Source organism: Thunnus albacares, chromosome 12 (assembly GCF_914725855.1).
Source record: "Thunnus albacares chromosome 12, fThuAlb1.1, whole genome shotgun sequence".
NCBI lineage: Eukaryota > Metazoa > Chordata > Actinopteri > Scombriformes > Scombridae > Thunnus > Thunnus albacares.
In genome coordinates this window covers 5,476,989-5,497,028 of record NC_058117.1, presented here as the reverse complement: position 1 = coordinate 5,497,028, position 20,040 = coordinate 5,476,989, and the positions used below count along the sequence as shown (strand labels likewise).

Genomic DNA, 20,040 nt, shown 5'->3' with positions numbered 1-20,040 from the left:
AAAATAATGAGCTTTGCATCTCAACTAATGATATTGTGAAGCTCATCAGTTTACCAAAACTTTAAATGTAAAATTTCAGTTCGCCACTGAGATGCATCAGCCTCCAGACAAAGAATATTTACTTCCAACTGCTGAAAGAAATCTGAGGAGAAACACTTGGTCCATCATCGTAAAAAGTGGCTTATTTAATCAATTACACTTCCGTGTACATAAAAATATGTGCCTGAAATTTGTTATTGATTATGTCAGTTACATTTAATTAGGGCAGCAGGGGATGTGTTAAATTATTCAGCAAGAGAGCAGTGTGCAGTTGGGAATCTCTAAAAAAAGGAGTTATTTTGTGGTTAAAGGCTTAGAGACTGGAAGTGTAAACAGTGTCTGGTGAGGGTTACTAAGCCATGCATAGACAGTAAATGACGTAATATTTCGGCACCCAAAAGCCTCGTTTTGAAAACAGATGCAGAAATCGATGTAGCCAGTGCCCTGATACCCCAAACTCACAAAATTTAAAGACTTTCAGTTGTGGACAGAGCCGAGCAGGTGACTGTTTAGCAACAGGTGCTTTGAGATTACTTCAACCAGAGTCCTGAATCTTTAACTTTCTTTTTCTTCTCTACCCAGAATATTTTTAAGGCAGTTTCTTATTGTTAATACTGATCATCAACTGGGATCATAAATGAACAGCCACTCATGTTGCAGTTGTCTTTGAATACATGTATAGGACTTTTGCTTTCAGTTTTCTGCCCATCAAAAATAACTTTTCTGTTTAGTGTAAAACAAAGCTAAAGTTGATATATAACTAGTGCAGTGCCCATTCAAAATGTGCCTGTTCAGAATGGGCTGATTGTTTGGCCTCCAGTATTGCTGCTTCAATGCGTTCAAATGTGTTGCGTGTCCAAATTGCACCAAATTCAACACTGCACTTCCTTGAGTCTTAAGCAATACTCTCGCCAAGGGTGAAGTCGATCGGATGAACAGTTCTTGAGATATGCAAAGGACACACATACATACATACAGACAGACAGACAGACAGACAGACAGAGAGTCCTTTCTTTATAGTGAGATACATACATCACTAGTTCTTTATCTCTTTGTAGACGAGGTGTAAAAGTGACAGCAAATGATTTTGGAATTGAGCAACATCTACTGTATATATCCAACATATATCTTTCCCTGCCACAGATAACCCAGCCATAGCCAACGTAGAGCTCATCACAGAATCGGAGAAAACCATTAACCTTGGACCCCAGCACGTCTTCTGTGACATGCCCCTCACCTTGCGCCTCAACACCCACAACGTCGCCATCGCCGCCATAAAGCTCTGCACCTTCGATGAGAAGATGGAGATTGATGCTGCCATGTTGTCTTCAGGCCCTGGCAGCCCTCTGTGCTCCGGCTGCCAACCTCTGCTGTATCGGATTCACCGGCAGCCGCCCTTCACCAGCAAAGCCCCGTCACCTCAGACCCAGCAGACATTCACTGACAGGTAAATGTCACCAGGTGCTTGTGGAGCCATAATTATTCATTCATTTTCAAAAAATATCTACATGAAGAAGACAGTGATCATAAATTGTTCAACAAAATAAGAAAACACAGCTTCAGGAAGCTTTACAGTAATGCTTTCAGTGTTTGCTGTAACTTCATCGACATTGTTATAGTGACCCCAGCTGGAGAATTACAATTTTGAGTTGCTGTTAAATGTGCTCAGAGAGACATACTTTGTCCGTGAATCAAACAACCAGCTATGCAGGAGGTTACCACAGTGCGTAATATGAATTGACAGGTGTGTTGTTTTTCTGCCCAAACCTCCCTAAAATACCCTGGACTCCACCTGAGGCAAGTTCACCAGTCTCGTTTTCTGTCAGGTATAGATGAATATTTATAACATGGAGGCTGTGCCAACTGCTAATGCTGGGTACACACACACACACACACACACTGCCCACAGCTCAGAGAAAAATAAGACGGAGGTTAAAAAAAAAAGTTAGTTAGGGCCAGCATGGAGTGCAAATTCCACAGCTTACCTCTGTGTGTGTGTGTGTGTGTGGTGTGTGTGTGTGTGTGTGTGTGTGTGTGTGTGTGTGTGTGTGTGTGTGTGTGTGTGTGTGTGTGTGTGTGTGTGTCCTCAGATCTGTTAATTCCTGGTTATCTGTCTCTCAAAAGTGTGTGGGTCTGGTTCTGTTTGAAAAGCTCAAAACACAAATGTTTCCAACATGGGGATGCCGAGCTGTGGCCACGGATCCAAATCTGTTTCAACAACCATATACTCAATCAAAAGCCTGTTGAAGTCTCAGGGCTAAGTTGAATCAGTTTGTATTCCGCCTTGTATTGCGGGGTGTCCAAATGATTACCGGAATCCAAATGTAAAGCCACAAGCCAGTTTTTTTTTTTCATCTCACCAAATAGCAGACCTCCCTTAAAAGGACCCTAAATCTCTCTACTCACATGTTTTTCTGATACAACTTTTCCACAGAAACTGATAAGAACCTGCCATGATATGACAGTCGTGTCACATGATTACAGATCATTTGGGGCTGATTTCAAATGCTGTGGCACTCTGAATTTCTGAGAAGCTGTTGCTGTTTTATAGAGCAGGGCGGATGTTAGGTGGACACAGCTTCAAAAACAGTTTATTTTTCAGGGAACACGTCTCCTATGTTACACAAGCTGTGTCTAAGTGCAAAAAGATGTAAGAACCGGTGGGAATTGAGTTATGTGGGACTGTGGAGGGCAGAGTGGGGTTGATGTGAGGAGAATAGAGTGTTTGAGAGCAATGAGTTTGGAAGAGAAGGGAGAGGGAGCAAGAGAGGGCGGGATAATGGAGGGAAGAGAAGATGAAAAAGAAGAGGCGTGAGGGGGACCAACAAATAAAGAATTGGAGGAGATAAGCAGAGAGACACACAAAAGAGGGGAGTGAGAGAAGAAAAGAAATGAGGAATAAAGTGGAGAACAGGTGAGGGAAGGAGACGCGAGAGGTGAGGAAGGGTAAGAAGGGACAGAAGGAGACGAAACCACAGCAGAGGTGAGGAAAAGTAAGCAGAAGCTTTTTTTTTTTTTCTTTTCTTTTTTGAATATGAACCAAATGTGAGCAGCAGAGGCCATAAACACCAGTGACTGCTTGGAGCTGGTGCTTAGCCATTTCCTCCTGCTGAACCTGCACCATGGTCTGCACAGGCTCACTGAGAAGAATACAGAGAGAGAAAAACCAAATCAATGATTTCCTAAGAATTAAGCTAGGAAAATCAAAACAACACAAATTTGGTAAAAACAAAAATCCCTTTGATTTCAGTGTAATATCATGTGATATGCTGTGTTATGTTGTCACAAAGTCATCTTGTTTTCTTTGGATTATATGACTAACTTTTCTTGAAAATTCATGTCCCACAACAAGCATAATGAGTAGTTGTGGCAATTTTAAACACATTTGTTTTTACCATTATGTGGATTTCAGGGAAGGTTGCCTACATTGTAAGTGTGCAGTTAACTCAGTGTTTCTCTCTACATTTTCTTGATTGTTTTTAGCCATGCTTACTGCATGGCTCTAGGGATGTGACAGGCAATGACAGTGGTAGACTATAATACCTATATCTCAACAACTATTTGATAGCTTGCCATGACAGACATTCATGGTCCCCAGACGATGAATCCTAATAATGTTGGTCATCCCCTAACCTTTCATTTAGTGCCATCAGCAGGTCAAATATTTCAACTATAATTTGAAACATCTCAACATCTACTTGATGGATTGGCACAAGATTTTGTACAGACATTCATGGTTACCAGGCGATGCATCCTAATGCCTTTGGTGATCCCCTTACTTAAGTTACCATGAGGTTTTGAGTGAAATGTTACAACAACTATTGGATCAATTGTCATGATATTTGTTACACACATTTATGTCAACCTCAGGATGAACTGTGATAACTTTGATAATCCCTTGACATGTCATCTAGCACTATCAGCAGGTCAACATTTTAATTTGTCCAATACTTGGGTATAAATACCTGCTAAACTAAAGACAGTCTCATCAGCCTCAGCTGTACTTTATGTTTAGTGCTAATTAGCAAATGTTAGCATGCTAACAGGCTAAACTAAGATGATGAAAACGGGAAACATTATACCCACTAAACATCATAGTGTTGTCATTGTGAGCATATTAGCATGCTGACATTAGCCTTTAGGTCAAAGCATGACTGTGCCTAAGTACAGCCTCACCGAGCCCCTAGTGTAGCTGTAGACTGTTAAGTGCTAACAAGGAGGATCAAAGCAGCATCTATTTTTCTGCAGCTCATGAAAAGCAATATTGTACTATAATGCAATTGTAATTGTAGCCGAGGAGATATAGTTCAGAAAGAGAGGCAAAGGGGAAAAACATGACCCAAACCTCACCAATGAGAGGCCTCTGAAAGCAGTGAGAGAAGGAGCTGTGGCACAAGGTTGGAAGTGAGGAGGATATAGCCAAATATAGATACAGTGCAGATGAATAGGGAGGTGGGGAGATTTTCAAAATCTTCATTTCCTTCTCTGATCCATAATTTATAAAGGAAATTTGTAGAGGCTGGAGAAACCGGACACACCTGAGATACTGAGTGATTTGTGCTTCTCCTGGTTAATGTAGACACAGAAGCAGTAGATCTGTGCTGGGAAAACAGAGAGGAGGCTCTTTTTATAGACACAGCCCACCAAAACAGATCAATAGTCCCGACACTGGAGCCAAGCTATCATTACACGTACACTTCCTGCTGCGGTGGCTTTAAGGTCACTGAACACTGCAAGGTTACAAGTCCCACTTTTGTTGCACCAATCCCATGAGCAGAATCCACTAGGATAAGTGAAGAACGTATTTATTAGGGGAACAATCATAGCAATTTTGCACATTTGCAAGGAGGTATTATGTCATGCACCACACCACATGCACCAATAACCGCAATATTTTTGTAATTTTGTATTGAATGAGTCATTGGTATTGATCAACAAGCCTGTAAAGATTATATGATTATAAAGTCTTGCTTACTGCTCCTCTGAAGAACATAACATTCTACTTAATAATTTTACTGTGCCAAAAAAAATTTACAATTTCAAACACTCACGAAACAATTTCCTCTCCTCTCCTCTCCCCTCCTCTGCAGCTCTGTAAAGCAGGGAGTAAAGTACCAGTACACGATCCAGGTGGAGGCAAACGGTCTTCTCAGCGATCCCTCCCCAACTCTCCTCTACACCAATGGGCAGTCCTACTGCGGGGATGGCCTCATACAGGGGTCAGTGCACTTAATCTGATGTTTTTATGTGACTGATGATGTTGGCCACTTAAATGTTGACATGGAAGTGGTAATGGAAAATAAAAATGATGATGGTCCTCTCTCTTTAGGACAGAAGAGTGTGATGACAATAATCTGTTGGATGGTGACGGATGCACTAAGAAGTGCCACAAGGAGGTGGGCTTCAACTGTAACGGTGAGTGAGTCCCAGGAAATAGGTTTGTGTTCCATCTTGGATTTACACACAGCGTAACAGTCAGTGCAATGGCAATACTATTTTATTGTCATACATCAAACCCAACAACTCTGCCCTCTCTCTCATGAGAAACATGAACACCATATAAACATTTGGTGTAAAAGAGCAGTCACAAAATAGCCAGAAATTTCTCATTTGTGCATGCAGCAGCATTAAGAATAAAAAAATGAAACCAATCAAATTTAATTTACAAGACATAAAAGTTTCAGGCTTGAATTGATTCCACAAACCATTAATGTAACATCACAGAACATAAGAGAAAACAGATGAGTAGAAGGGTAAAAGTGAAGTTTTTGGTTCGCTAAGTCACAAGTCTTGTTTAGAAATCTGAAGCGTTTTGATATTAGGCTGGCAAAGAAACGGCAGAAAAACACACTCAGCAGTAAAGTACACTCTTTAGTCTCAAAACACATGTCAGGCATGTTTCCTTTATTAAATAATCTTTGGCCTTTTTAAGATTCAAAGCAATCAATACAGGCTTGGGAATATTGATAAATGAAGTCTATTGATTTTTATCAAAGATCATGTTGTGGTTTTGGATTGGACACTTGCAAAAAATCAGCACACAATATCAGTTGTGTTTTAGACATTGTTGCCATTTTTCATTTTGTCTGATATGCTAAAGTAAGTAATATGTTTTTTATTATCAAATCACATCTGCAACAGTCAGCCAGCACTCCCCAGTGAGAGAGATCATAACCAGCTGTAAAAGCCTTTGCTTCTGACAATTGTTGTACAATGACCCCATAGTTAAGTGATTGGAGGCCACCTTGTAGTTCCGACCGCCAAAATCAAATCATGCAAGGGGGCGGGGGTGGAGGGGTTCATTATTTCTTGTCCATTCTTGGCAACATTTTTTTTTAACCCAACAAGAAGCTTAGAATTAGGAAAGAGCAACTGTGGTTAGGGTTTATGCCAGGTTAACTTTGGTGAGGTTGAGGCAAGAATGCACGATTCGTTCTTAGAATAAACAACCAAAGATTTATGGTAAGATGAGAAACATTAAGAAACAGTTAATTTGTGGCCCAGTGAGTCATGTGTTTGCCAGAAAACAACTTGGTGGGTGTTCAAGAGATAGTTACTGAACAAAGATTCACCTGTTAAGGCTCTTAAACTTTTAAACTCTGACCTGCATATTCTATTATACGTCATGTGTTTATGCTTTAGTTCATGTTTTTCACTCTAATCTGTAACTGCATGAGTATAATGCACCATATACAGTAGTAGTAATGCTGGATTGTAAGTTTGCCGTGACTGTTTAACATAACAGTAACTACCATGTCTCTATCTATCATTCTTGTGTAAGATCTTTGCAAAGTATCCAAAAAGATTCCTTTTGATATGAATCTCATATACTGTTTTTCCCATGAGTTTATGGCCAAAAGTTGCTCAGCTCACCCTGGGCCAGGTGGTTAAAAAGCAGTAAATAGTACCAAAAACATGCAGCATAACACGGCAAAAAACAAACAAAAAAGCCACAGAGAGTGCCCCCATCGTTTGTGATTCCACCACAGCACAACAATACTTTGTGTCTGCACCCTCGCCCAGTCTGAGGCATGCAGACAGGCCACAACAGAAGCCTCAAAACACAATATGGAAGGGAGTTTACCCAGAACATTGTAAGCAGAAGGCTGAAGACTTTGCCTCACTCAACATGTGTTTTTTGACCCTTATATTTGGTAAACACATTCAAAAAGTGCAGCGTGCTAGAGTAAAACCAGACAGAGAGCATCGAGAACATGAATCACATCGACATGCATGGTTTTATAATGTCACATCCGGAGTTTCACGTTTACCTGCACAAACACACATACAGACACACACAGAATATTGTCCGTCCAAATGTCTGTTTGTGATTGAACAACTCGGGCTGAATGAGAGCAGTTATTAACCACCATGACATGAGAAATCAGCTCTACTGTTGTGGTATGTGGTGTTCCTCCACAGCTTTCAAATTCATCCTCCATACAGAATGTTCCCCAATACTTCCTCACTCGCCAAATCCTAAGTTGAATAAGTATGGCTTTTATCATATCCGACTTTTTTGGTGATTTCAGAGATATACCCTAATATTGCGGAGATGATGTGACAAGTCAGCTGAGTAAGTTCGTTAGCTGTTTCCTTTTTAGGCTGTGTATCGTTTCCACTAGCAGCTGGATGGTAGTTATTCAATATGTGGTGTAAGGGTTTGTGTTACGAGAGCTTGTTACGGGTCTAAAATTTCCGTCATCCAGTCCATTTATTTGTCAAGGGGAAACAAGCGGAGACCGACCCCCCCTCTCCCCTTCTCTCCCACTAGCCATGCCGTGACTGAAACTATTACATGTCTTGTTTTACAATAAAACACATCATGACTAGGAAGGAAAACAATTTGGCAAAAACAGGTTTTTACAAATTGCAACACTTAAAACCAATTATTCAGTCGTACTTGTTAGTCATAGACAGAATATTTGTTTGGGTTTTCTTGCCACATTTGCTTGACCCAGTTAACTCCCACTTTGCCAAACTGGCTTGCCTGTTCTTCTTGCTCTGTTTTGTTGTGTTTATACAATTTACCGTAGTGTTGTAGTTCTGCATAGTTCAGTTACCACACCAACTACTTTTTTAGTGCTTTTGTCACACACAGGCGACAGAAAAACTGCGTTTGTTAAAGTTATTGAGAAATGCTTCTTTTAGGTTTTTGTTTTTAATAGATTTTACAGATTTTTAATTTAATTTTTACACTGCCTGATTAAATAAAGGTTCAATTGCACAATATGGTTACAGCATGCAGACCTTAAATAAAAAACAGATGGTCTTAATAGTCAAGGCGAAGATTGTCAATCAGTCCTCTTTTGTGAAGCTTGATAAATACAAGACTTGGAATTAAAAAGACTTAATAATTTACACAGGTGTTGTCAAAGCAGGGGTGGAGTGTTTGGTGAGTTCACTTGGTGTAATATTGCCAAATGAACTCGGGATGACAATATGGCGTTGAACTGTCTAGGCCAAATTTTCTTTTTTATCAGAAACATGTTTCCGTAAACTAATTGAAGCCAATTGTGTAGCGCTGACTCTCTGACACGACTCTGTCTGTCTAACTTCTGTCCAGATGTTAATTAGGCCAAACTTCTGAAGTGTGTGATGTTTTCCGCCCTTATTATGAATAGCTGCTGCATTACAAGCTGTTGTTCAGCTTATGCTTCCCACTCTTTTTGTGACAGACTGCTGCAGCACATTATTATCAATACCCTTATTCCATTGCTCACACAATCTCTGCTCATAGCTCAGGTGCAGCTGTGTAACAGGAAGTATGTTAGTTTAGTTTGTTTCCTCCAGCTATAAGTCCAAAATTCCTATACCCTATACACTGGCTCAGAATTACTGCCAGACCTGCTGGCCAAGAAGCACATTACAATAACCTATGGGGAAATAAAGTATGACCAAAGACTGATTTTATCAAGTTTTACTGCAATCATTAGGGTGTTTTCACTAAATGTTATTTTTACCTTTTACCAAAATCCTAAAGCGTCTTTGACCTTATTCCATGGCACATTACTAAAGAGATTGAGAGGTTTGCTGCAAGTTCACTTCACACTAAATGCAACAAAATCAGGCCAAAAACACAAAAATTTTGAGCATGAAAGTTCATTCTTAAAGAAAAAAAACTATCCCTCAATGTCCACTTACTAGCATTTTCCAGAGCTTTTAACTACATCTCTGTATTTTTGCATAGTGATGCAGACCAGCAGATGCTGATCAAAAGTGCTGGAATAGCTTGAAGGATTGGTGAAATATATAGTACATGAAAACATATATTCACTTACAATTTCCTTTTAATTCAGTAGTCTTTAAAATTCATGCAGTTTTGACAAATCGCCTAAAAAGAGGCAGCAATCATTTCCTGTCAGCTGTCCAGTAATGACAAAATTCCATAAAATAATCATAAAATGGTGAATTAAATAGTTTTTTATTACCCTGGAGCTACTTTCAACCCCCACGGACCGTTATTGGCTGCTTTTGTTTTTTTTGTCCCCTGCTTAATGTAATTGAATTCTTGAAAGTTGATAAAAGCTGAGCTGAATAGATAAAAAAGACCCACTAATAGCGAAATGAATACTTTCCTGCATGTCACTGTTTTTTTTCTTTCCGCTAGACTTGGAACGAGTTTTGAGCATTGCTTTGACAGTTCTTTGTATCACATAATGCGGCTGTTTTCACCAGGTGACTTATAGATACCCATGGCCTGTTGAGGTGCTTGTGGGATCAAACTAACTGGCCAAGGCACATATTAGGTTCTCTTCCTGCCTATTAACATTACAAAATTGTTGTGATCCCAAATAATTAATTGAAGTCAAAGTTCATTTCTTACCATCATTTACAGTCCGTTGACAGCACAGAGAGTCTGATATGGTTGAGTTGACAGGGCTAACATTAAAAGTGGCCAACGAAAATACAGAATAGATTTGCTCAGATTTGGTTCACTGACAAAGAGATTTGGATGGGAGTCTAACAGTGGGGGATGAGTGTTTACCCTGCCAGATTAAGAAACCAGGCTTTATATTCTTTCATAAATCCTCCTCTCTCATTCTCTTCTCCGTCTTCCAAAGGTGAACCCAGTCAGTGTTATGTTTTTGACGGTGACGGTGTCTGTGAGGAGTTTGAGCGGGGCTCCAGTGTTCAGGACTGTGGTTATTTCACACCACTGGGCTACATAGACCAGTGGGCATCCACCGCCACAGCTTCTCACCAGGACCCCAACCTCTGCCCTGCCGACGCTGCCACCGGCGAGCCATCACTCACCAAGGTATGAAGTATGAACCACAGGGCACATAAAGGACTTCCAGATGACGATAAGACCGTTGTGGCAATTATGGGGCAAAAATGTGAGCAGCTGGCTGCATTTTTAAACAACTTGGTCGATTCAGCAGATTTGAAGATGTATTAATCTCTGTACCATTTTTGTCTGGGTTGTAGGCCTTAAATTTTGGTCACAGTTTGGTCCAATTCATTGAGGCCCCGTCCTGAACCTGACCACAAAAAAAAAAAAACAAGTTCTGCATAAATTCTCAAAATCTTGACCAGATGACTAAATCCTCCTATGATGGAATATTCAGAGCCTGGAAGATGGACCATTTGAAAGTTTTCTCTCACTCACATTACACATTATCTTCTACCAACACAGCCTGCTACTTCACATCTCTACTGGTGTATATCAAGAGACAGAAAGACTCTAGATATGCAGTGCTGTGCTAGCCCTGATGCTGAACCATCATACTCTGTATTAGGTACTGTACAAATCATGGTCCTGACTGGCTATTTAAGTGAAAAGTCAATTTCAGAAATATGGGGCTAATAAAACTTCTGATGGTGAAAACCAAATGTTATAAACCAGACAAACAGGTGTATACAAAGTAACAAAAACACACATTCTAATGGATTGCAGATGTATTAAGTTCCATTAATAATTAATACAATACGTCTAAAATTCAAGATGGAGCATAATTTGTCCTTGCACTGACTGGAGTGCTGCACACCAACATTGTTTTAATTTAGTGACTCAAAAGCCCTTGTATTAGAAAGAGCCTTGTATTTACATACCAGACAAAAATGAAAAAAGAGGGGGTAACAGAGGGTAACAAAACTTTTCAGGTTGCAGTGACCTGTAATGAGGCAGCACATTATTGATTAAAACGCGGTTGAGCAGTGACTGGTAAAGACAAACCTGAGGAGGGAGGGCTTTGCACATAACTTTTTTTTTTTGGCACAACCTACTATGACAGACAGCACAACAACTTTGAACACAGCGTAACTCCCTCCTTTCTTTTTACAACTGTAGTAGAAAATACATCAATCATTATCCAGCTCTGACATCTCCCATAAAATGTAATCACATGAGGCCTCTCAGGTCCATCATTGCCGATATGCCAAATCATGTCACAAGTGTGCTCACGTCAACCTTGTTCCTGTTAACAGAAGGTCACGTACAAATGAAGAAGAAACAACAGAGACGCGGGGTTAGGCAAGTTCTGCTCGGCTGGGCAAGGAACATGATTTAAGCCACTTTTATCAAGGGAGGATTGTTGGTGTCTGACACACTGGTTCCAGCATCTCAAAACTGGCAAACCTCCTGGCATTTTTTCATGCTACACTGTCTGTATGAGGAAAGGTGCAATAAACAAAACAGATCAAAGAGTCTTAAATGAAGTCAGCATGGTCCGTTGAACGTTTCAGTACCAGAGAGTTTGGGTTCTTTTCAAGGCACAAAATAGAATTTATGTAATTAGTACAATATAGCATTGTTCCACCATAAAGTATAATATGTGTAAATCATGTGATAATGTAATAAAACATCGAGGTAATAATTTGGTCATGGTTTGAGGAATATATCACTCCAGACTGCTTCCAAACTAGTTGTGATGTCACAAATCATACTTGTATAAACACGTCTCAAACTGAGATTTGAACTAAGCACAGAGAAACTTTCCTCCTTTAGCAGAATAAATACTCTAAGCAAAACACATTTTTAAGTGGACGGGCACTTAAAAGATGTAAACTCACACTCATGCAGAAGAAACATTGGTAGATGAGATGAGAATAGAACCTGGAAAATCTCCATGCCCACCCACCATCCCTAACAACAATGCCCTTACTTTCCACTTATTTCCCGTAATCTGGAAAATATATTTCACATGTTTTCATGTTAAAGACTATTTGAGCACAGAGTGTAGATTACTTATTATTATTATTATTCATTGCATAGCATTGTGTATTTCCCGTCTTGTCTGTGAAGCTTTGCAGGTACCAGCTCCTGGAGGTGAGTGACAACCCTCCCACCGACGCTTGGTTCCCTTGTACGGCCCTGTCCGACGCAAATAATGACCTGGAACATTCGTTTTGGCTGAGGGTATGTGTGTGTGTGTGCACATACTGTATCTGTTTTCTCCTCCACTGAACGACTGTGGGTGGCTACTCTGTTTTCAACAGCTTCCAACACTTTCCAATACTTTATAAATTGGGACTGAAAGGCCTTGCACACAGACTGCTGGCTCATTCCCCAACACACGCACACATTCCTTACTTTCTAACAACTGCATGATTGATACAATGCATTGGTGACCATAATTACTAATTTTTAAGGTCAACTGTGAATTTTCAGTACTAATGGTCTGTAGATGATTACAAAATCATGACTAACCCTCTACGTATTCTTTATTTACATTTGCGCTTTTATTTTTGACTGCAAGGGTACTAATCATAGAAATCACTCAATAATGATCATTACTAGTTTACTAAGACAAAGTGTTGTATAATTAACTCATCATTCATAATTAAACATTTAAAAGGTTCATAAGTTATTAAAATACTGGCATTTGAAGGAATAATAATAATTTTGCAATCATACATAGATCACTTACTCACTGTGAACACATCATTTATAAATATTATGGCTCCAGAAAAATAGCTACAAAAAAGATGAATTACCTGCTATGTTGTTAATCATTAAAAATGATTCTCAGACATGAAATATCATTAACTAATTGTTTATTTGTGATTAAAAAGCAATGTTTGAAATGAATTACATTTGTGTTTGTTGTCAAAGCTAGCGGTGACAGTAAATTGCAATGTAGCAGCTGCAGTTAAAACGATTCTCATGCCTAATCGCCCTGCTTATCTTTGCAGCTCCAACATTTTCCAGCCAACAGTGCTTCACGTAGATGTCCTGCTTTGTGTACTGCACTGTATTTGGACCTGGCTCTCCATTCCAGACCTGTGTCTGGTTCTCATATTTAGTAGTTTTGTATTATTTAATCTTTCCACAGCCACAGTTCCCACAATCAACTCCGCAGGTCCAGACTAAGCGTAGGCTAGCTGTTGATTTGACTGATAGCTTCACAGCCTTGTCCGTCATGCTCTACATTATAGGGTCCTTTATAGCCCTGAGTTCGCCTCTTTCCTTCCTCGCACATACTCATTCATTTTTTTCTCTCTCTCTCATCATTTCCACAGTTTTTGTTGAATGACTCATCTTTCCATCCCCTGCTTCTTTTATGGACGTCCTCTTTATCAGGCACATCTCCGCAACCTCTCTCTGGAAGGCCGCCTTCTCCCTAAAGACTCTTTCACCGTCTGAAAGGCCTTCATTATAACACCCGTATCTGCCAGCTCTCCCTGAAACACCTCTTTTTCCTTGAAGTGTTCTCTCTGTCTCTGAAAGGCCTCCCTCTCCTTAAATATCTAGTCTCGCGCTACCTGAAAAGCGTTCCTCAGCCATCCTGTCATATCCATCAAAGGCATCTGTCTCATTTAACAGGTCTACTTCTTCATTTGGAAGCCCTTTCTCATTTTCTGAAAGGTCTTTAAGATTTCTATACAGCGACATTCTTCCCAAAATCTGTCTTTTGAATATGAAACACTCACAGTCTGTAGGCTTGACAGGTGGCTGTAAAATGCTGCAGTTATGTCACGGAGAACAGAGGCCAGGGTCAGTTTGGAATCACAGCAGTCATGCAGGATTCTGTTCATTTACACACAATAAAAAATTAAAACAGTTAAATTATTTTAACAACTAAACACTAAATACTCAGTGGCCACCCTGACTGACCTGCGTCTGGCTTGTTTGTGTCTTAAAATTTCCATTTATTCGTGTGAAATCCCTCGTTTTCCTAGTTCGTAATGCCCAATTCTTGTCACTGCTGACTCCTGGGGTGGACTGCAGACTGACATGTGATACTACAATATAATGCAAGAATGCACACATTTTTACTCACAGCGACACACTGATGGATGTATACTAGAAATCAACTATGACAACATACTATTCTCACAGTACTTTTTTTAGTACTTATCTTGCTTTGACAAGTCAAAATGTCTTTTCATAGCATCAGACTTATATTTTTTCATTCTTTTTTTCGTTGATCTAGGTGGGATTTGACCGTCCTGGAGTGGCAGCCTCTGTGATGGTGTATTTGGCTTCAGACGGGTTGTGGTCTGGGGAGCAGTGTCGGAGGACAGCCACCATCCTCCTCTCTGATATTACTGGCAGGAACCACTCACTAGGTACTTATAACTTTTATTAATTTGTATGTGTTTGTCTTAGTGCATTTTTAAAGTAAAATTGGGAAATGCTCTATGATTTAGACTAGAAAGCACCCAATGAAGCAAATCAAAGTATGACACCCTTCCATCTCCCAAGGCACACATGACCTCTCATGCCTTCGGAACCCGTTGGTGGTGAACGTGACTCATGACCTCTCTCGACCCTTCTTCCTCACGACCTCTGTCATCCTCCTTTTCTCCTCCCCCACTGTGGCAGTAGGGGGCATCACCCTGAGGACCTCCTGCCACTTCAGCACCTTCGCCCTGACCGGGTGCGCATCAGAGGGTGGGCTCTCCCACAACTACCTACTTACCACACACACGCATGCTTGCACACACACACACATACGCAACCCATTTATATAGCACATGAAAAGGGGATCATAGTTATAGCACTGCACATACACACACATCCCATAATGTTGAATGCAGACATTGAATATTCTCATTTGAATTAAGAAAATATCTGAATCTAATCTCACTTCAGTGAGATAAAGTTACTTATAAAGTGAACATGTCAAGTCTTTGGGAGTTTGACACATTTGTTATTAACAGCAAACCTTTTAGAATATTGGCTTCAGTACTACATGCAAGTAAAAATTAAACATTTTCAGGCTTGGCATTTTTATGTAAGGGATTAATAAAATCTTGTTGAACTCATAAAACAGGTAAATTACCAAACTGACAGCCTCCCAAAACCTTGCAGTAATTGAATTAGCAAACCTAGCTCAGTTTAGGATTCTAAGTTGCTTTCTCTGCCTCTCATCCCTCTCCTTCCTTCCCTCTCTGCATCCATGCAATAGCTGTTTGCGGCAGCCGTGTCAGACGGAAACCTGCAATCCTCCCCAGATAGAGCACGCCTCTGTCAGGTAGGCCCTTTTGTAATGAATCACTGAAATGAGTGGACAGCTGAGACAACAAGCAGAAGAATCTATATGTCGGTGTGTCTCTGTAGGTGTACAGGAGGAGGGGAGTCCTCTCACTGCTCTGTTCAGTGTCACCGTGGTTTCAGTATAACTGTCGTCAACGGCCGGGGAATTCCACCCCACAAGGTACGCTGAGTGATGTATCATGTGTTGCACTGTTGAAAAAAACATCATACAATGTCCTTTCAATGTTAAGTTATCCTCTGTTTATCTGTATAGATACCATTGATACAATTCAATCCTACTATGGTATATACAATCCCATTATGCATATATTTATATTTAATCTAACAGATTTAAAGTGCAACACACAGACAACTCACTTTGGTGTGTGTTGCACTTAAGAGTGTGAGTATCAAGGTCTTGTGAGAAAGACAATGACAGACATGAGGCTTCTAATAATTTCTAAAGTACTAGATCAATTTGTTCGACTATTTGTAACATTTTGTTTTCTTTAACTCAATCAACATTTGTGGTTGCATCCTCTTTTTCCTCCAAAAACTTGGGTAATGCAATTACATCTTCTGTGAATGATGAGGGGAAACCAAACAGATTTTATGTCCTCAGTTTGTGCTCAGTTTTACAGATGACACTGCCTGTCAAAGGAGAAGTCCAAGGAAGTGTCCACCTAATTAAAAAACTGAATTTTAAGAACCATATGGGCAAGATATAAAATAAGACATGCAAGAGGGAACAAATCTCTACTGAAGGAGCCTCTCCAAAGGGTTGAAACAGAGGTTTGAATCTAGGGATGGGAATCAGCAAAAAAAAACACCTTATTAGATGGATTCTTTAGGTAGTGCAGTTTTGCAATTTTACAAATCACTATTATGATTAGTTTTTGCAATTTGTGGTTACTTATTCTGTCAACTATGAATAACAGTTCAATCAGGAGAGACAAGTGAATGAAGCAAAAAGAAGTGATTATACAGATGATATTGTCGATTAAGTCTTGTCAAAAGTCTTTGGCACTTAGACTCTACAGAGAGATTTTGAATCGAGGGACATCAGTCCTGAGCAGCAGCAAGATAAATCCCCCAAAACAAGGGGCGTAAGTCCCAGAGAAAACACAGCCTAATACCCCCCCACCAAAAAATGTTTATTAACCAAGTAGGGATGAAACAGCTTGCAATTAAATCATACAAAGCTGCATAATCTGCTTAGAGATGAAACATAATGATGAGCATGGCGCAGGATTTTTTTTTTTAAGCTTAAGCTTAAGCGATTAGAATCAATGGTGTACCATAAATGAATAGAAAGAAACAAAACCACACAGTAATGACAAGGTTAGCACTGACCTGGATAGCTACACATTTTTGGGCTTAGCTAGCAATGGCTAGAGGTCAGCAGTGACTAGCTTGCAATATGTAGACTTTAGCCAGCAATGTTAACTTCATGTTGTCTTATGTTACACCTTGAACATAGACTTAACGTTATACCGTCATGCTTTGTACAATTCACCATTTTCCAGTGCAATATTTTAGAACAATGCTACACACCATGTGAGCATTACCACTGCAGGTCACATCAGAGTATGAGATAGGTGCGTATAGAGTAGGGATGTGCAGAGAGCCCAGTATTTGTATTTGTATCTGTATTTGTTGAGGCAGCAAAATTATTTGTATTTGTTCGAATAAAAGTGGAAATAGGCGTAAAAATTCTGTTTTTGTTTTTATTACACTTTGAATTTTAGGACATTGAATTGTTTTTTACAACCTCACTTTGTGGAAAGGAGAAGGGGAACAACAGGTTATGGAGAGTCCCTCGAGAGCACTTTGCACATGTCAGTAGCTCAGCTTTATCTCTGGGGAACATCCCCAACTCCGGGAGTGATGTCCAAATAAGGAAATGTGCGTCATGCAGCAGGTGGATGTGACTCCCCTCAGTGAGAGCTGCTAATAGAGGTAACACAGTAGCAGAGGAGCGAGACTGAGATAGAGATGTAACCGACTTGCACACTGTTATTTGACATGTTTTTTTTTCCTCCTGAAAAAACAAATAATTTTAAAAATATTTGTACAAAATAAATATTTGTAAAAACCCACTATTTTTGAAGTGCTGAAATGAGTGAATTTCCCATGTGGTAATTATGAATTTTCATTCATTCATAATAAGACATTGAAGTCCTGAAATTCAGCAATGATTGACCTGCCAAAAGAGGTCAGTAGTGACCTGAACATTAGTAATTATAGAGTGCCACTAAATATCAATAACACCGCCTAATATTTTCCCCCAATGATGCTTACTTATCATGCAGGAATAAAACAGGTAATAATCTGCCAAGAGATGAAACATACAAAATGAGCATGACACCGTAGAATATAGAGCTTAGTGAATATATCTCCATATGTAAGAAGTCAACAGTGTACTGTAAATGAATAGACACAAACAAAACATAACCAGCAATGGGTAATGGTCATCAATGACCTCAATAGCTAAAAAGTTGAGCTCAGCCAGCAATGACTAATGTTTAGCAATGACCTGAACTACCTGAGCTACTTATTTACCAAGTTGGAATAAAACAGGTCTCAGTTAATCAAATAAAGACAGAATATCTGCTAAGAGATGAAATGTGATAATGAGCATGACACAGTAAACTTTTTTAGAGCTTAAGTGATTATATAACATTAATTAGCAACAGCTGATGTTATCTGCCATGGTGGCTTTACTACATTTTACCAATGAAAGTACAGTCAGTGCTGGCTAAACAGTTGCTGCTTGAAGAGGGAGGATATTAAAGTTTGATAACAGACAGCAGTGCAGCCTACGAAACCTGCTTGTTAAATCCAAGTACCAGAACACACAAATATTTAATATTTACACGCTCTCAGTTTCCACTGACAGTGAAACGCTCGCACTGAAGACCCCGCTGCTCCCCCACAGCAGCAGATAGCAGCAAGAACTGACTGAACAGAGGTTTAACATACAGGCTGCATTTGGATAAACATGCATGTGAGCACAGCAGCAAACTTAGTTCAGTGACAAAGCGATGATCCCTGCCATATCTCCCGAGGAACGAACACTTTTAAAGCCGATCCCAAACCATTGCGATATGCAACAAGTTGATTTTGAAACGCTATTACGTGAGCAGCAGCAACAAATGCAGCAAGCAAGCGTGTGAGAAGTAGGTATGCAGGACGCATGCATGACAGCACCATGACAGCACTAAGGCAGAGAGGGAGAAAACATAAGACAGCCGCAACATGATAGGCTGACAATGAAGATGTGTCACCATGCTATTGGTTAGATGTGACCAGCTGATGTGAACAGCTGATGTCTCAATTGACACCCTCAGCAATGACAGCAAGGAAATTATGAGTGAGCATGCGTGAGGGATGGGAATGACAGATGGTTTTAGAAATAAAACTGAGCATGCAAAAGATTCCTCCTGACTTCCTGACTGAACTTGTGCAAAAGCTCCAATTTAATTGATACCATTGATGATTTTCTAGATCATTAAAAAGATTTAAAAAGACAGGCAGTGTGTTTTTCTGAATCCTCAGCTCTTACAAGCATGTTTGAAGGGTTTGTTGGCAAGTTATTCCCCCATTTCTATTTAAAGCTTTATTGAAAACATCAAGTTTTTAATTTGTTGTTACGTGACGCTTTTGTAGATTGTTGACAATAGTCAGTTTGTCCTTTTTTAATTTGGGAATTGTACACATAATAAATGACACATCCACTGCGAGGATACTCCCATGATCGCGCACACTTGGGAATGCATCCTTTCATTGTCACAAAGCAAAATCCCCCTCCGCTTCCCTTAAACTCTGTCTCTTTCTCTCTCACGCTTGTTCCCTCTATTCCTTCAGAGACAGACAGCGCTGGAGTGTTTCCATGGATCATGGGATCGTGTAGTTAGCTGTCAGCCTGTAGACTGCGGCCTGCCTGATCAGGCTCATGTCTACCATGCCTTATTCAGCTGCTCCTCGGGAACCACCTTTGGTAAACAGTGTACCTTCACCTGTGGACCACCAGCCATACTACAAGGTAAACCACAGATGTGTCTGTTCACATATTTTTTGTTCAATGGATGAACAAACATCTGCTCTATGAAGTATGTGGTGACACTTCATAGCACCAGTATCACATTAACCATGGAAATATTTCAAAAAATGACTTACTGCCTCAAAATTATGATACAACTAGCAACATCTCTGTAAAACACAAATGAATGTAACAGCAATGGCAAACATCCTTCACACTGAAACTATAATGGTTTTCTGACACAGTCTTGATCTGTCATTGGCTGCTTTTACCAATGATTTAAAGCAAAATTCAATGAGTTACAATGAAACTGAACAGTGATTTTCAATTTGAAGTACATTACTTGAGGCAATACTTTGAGTTTCTCACACTTATTCACAATACTGAATGACTGATGCCATAGTTAAACCCTTTAAAGACTAAAGAAAATCGAAATTAGTTTTGACGTACATTTTAGGCTCATCCTCTCCTTTTAGATACCAAACAGAACAGCAAAACCCTCTGGAGACTTTAAATTTGGACCGCAAAGTTAATC

The 20,040-nt window shown here is 39.8% G+C and overlaps 1 protein-coding gene across 1 annotated transcript in view; it reads left to right on the top strand.

Annotated features, from left to right (window-relative positions):
- Window positions 1-20,040, top strand: part of pappa2 (pappalysin 2) — a 76,360-nt gene that overhangs the window by 31,855 nt on the left and 24,465 nt on the right. The window contains exons 11-20 of the mRNA XM_044367468.1: window positions 1,183-1,486; window positions 5,130-5,258; window positions 5,369-5,454; window positions 10,104-10,300; window positions 12,287-12,400; window positions 14,418-14,553; window positions 14,690-14,864; window positions 15,396-15,461; window positions 15,548-15,644; window positions 19,331-19,508. Of these exons, the coding sequence (XP_044223403.1) occupies window positions 1,183-1,486; window positions 5,130-5,258; window positions 5,369-5,454; window positions 10,104-10,300; window positions 12,287-12,400; window positions 14,418-14,553; window positions 14,690-14,864; window positions 15,396-15,461; window positions 15,548-15,644; window positions 19,331-19,508 (1,482 nt within the window). The remainder of the gene's footprint in view (window positions 1-1,182; window positions 1,487-5,129; window positions 5,259-5,368; window positions 5,455-10,103; window positions 10,301-12,286; window positions 12,401-14,417; window positions 14,554-14,689; window positions 14,865-15,395; window positions 15,462-15,547; window positions 15,645-19,330; window positions 19,509-20,040) is intronic.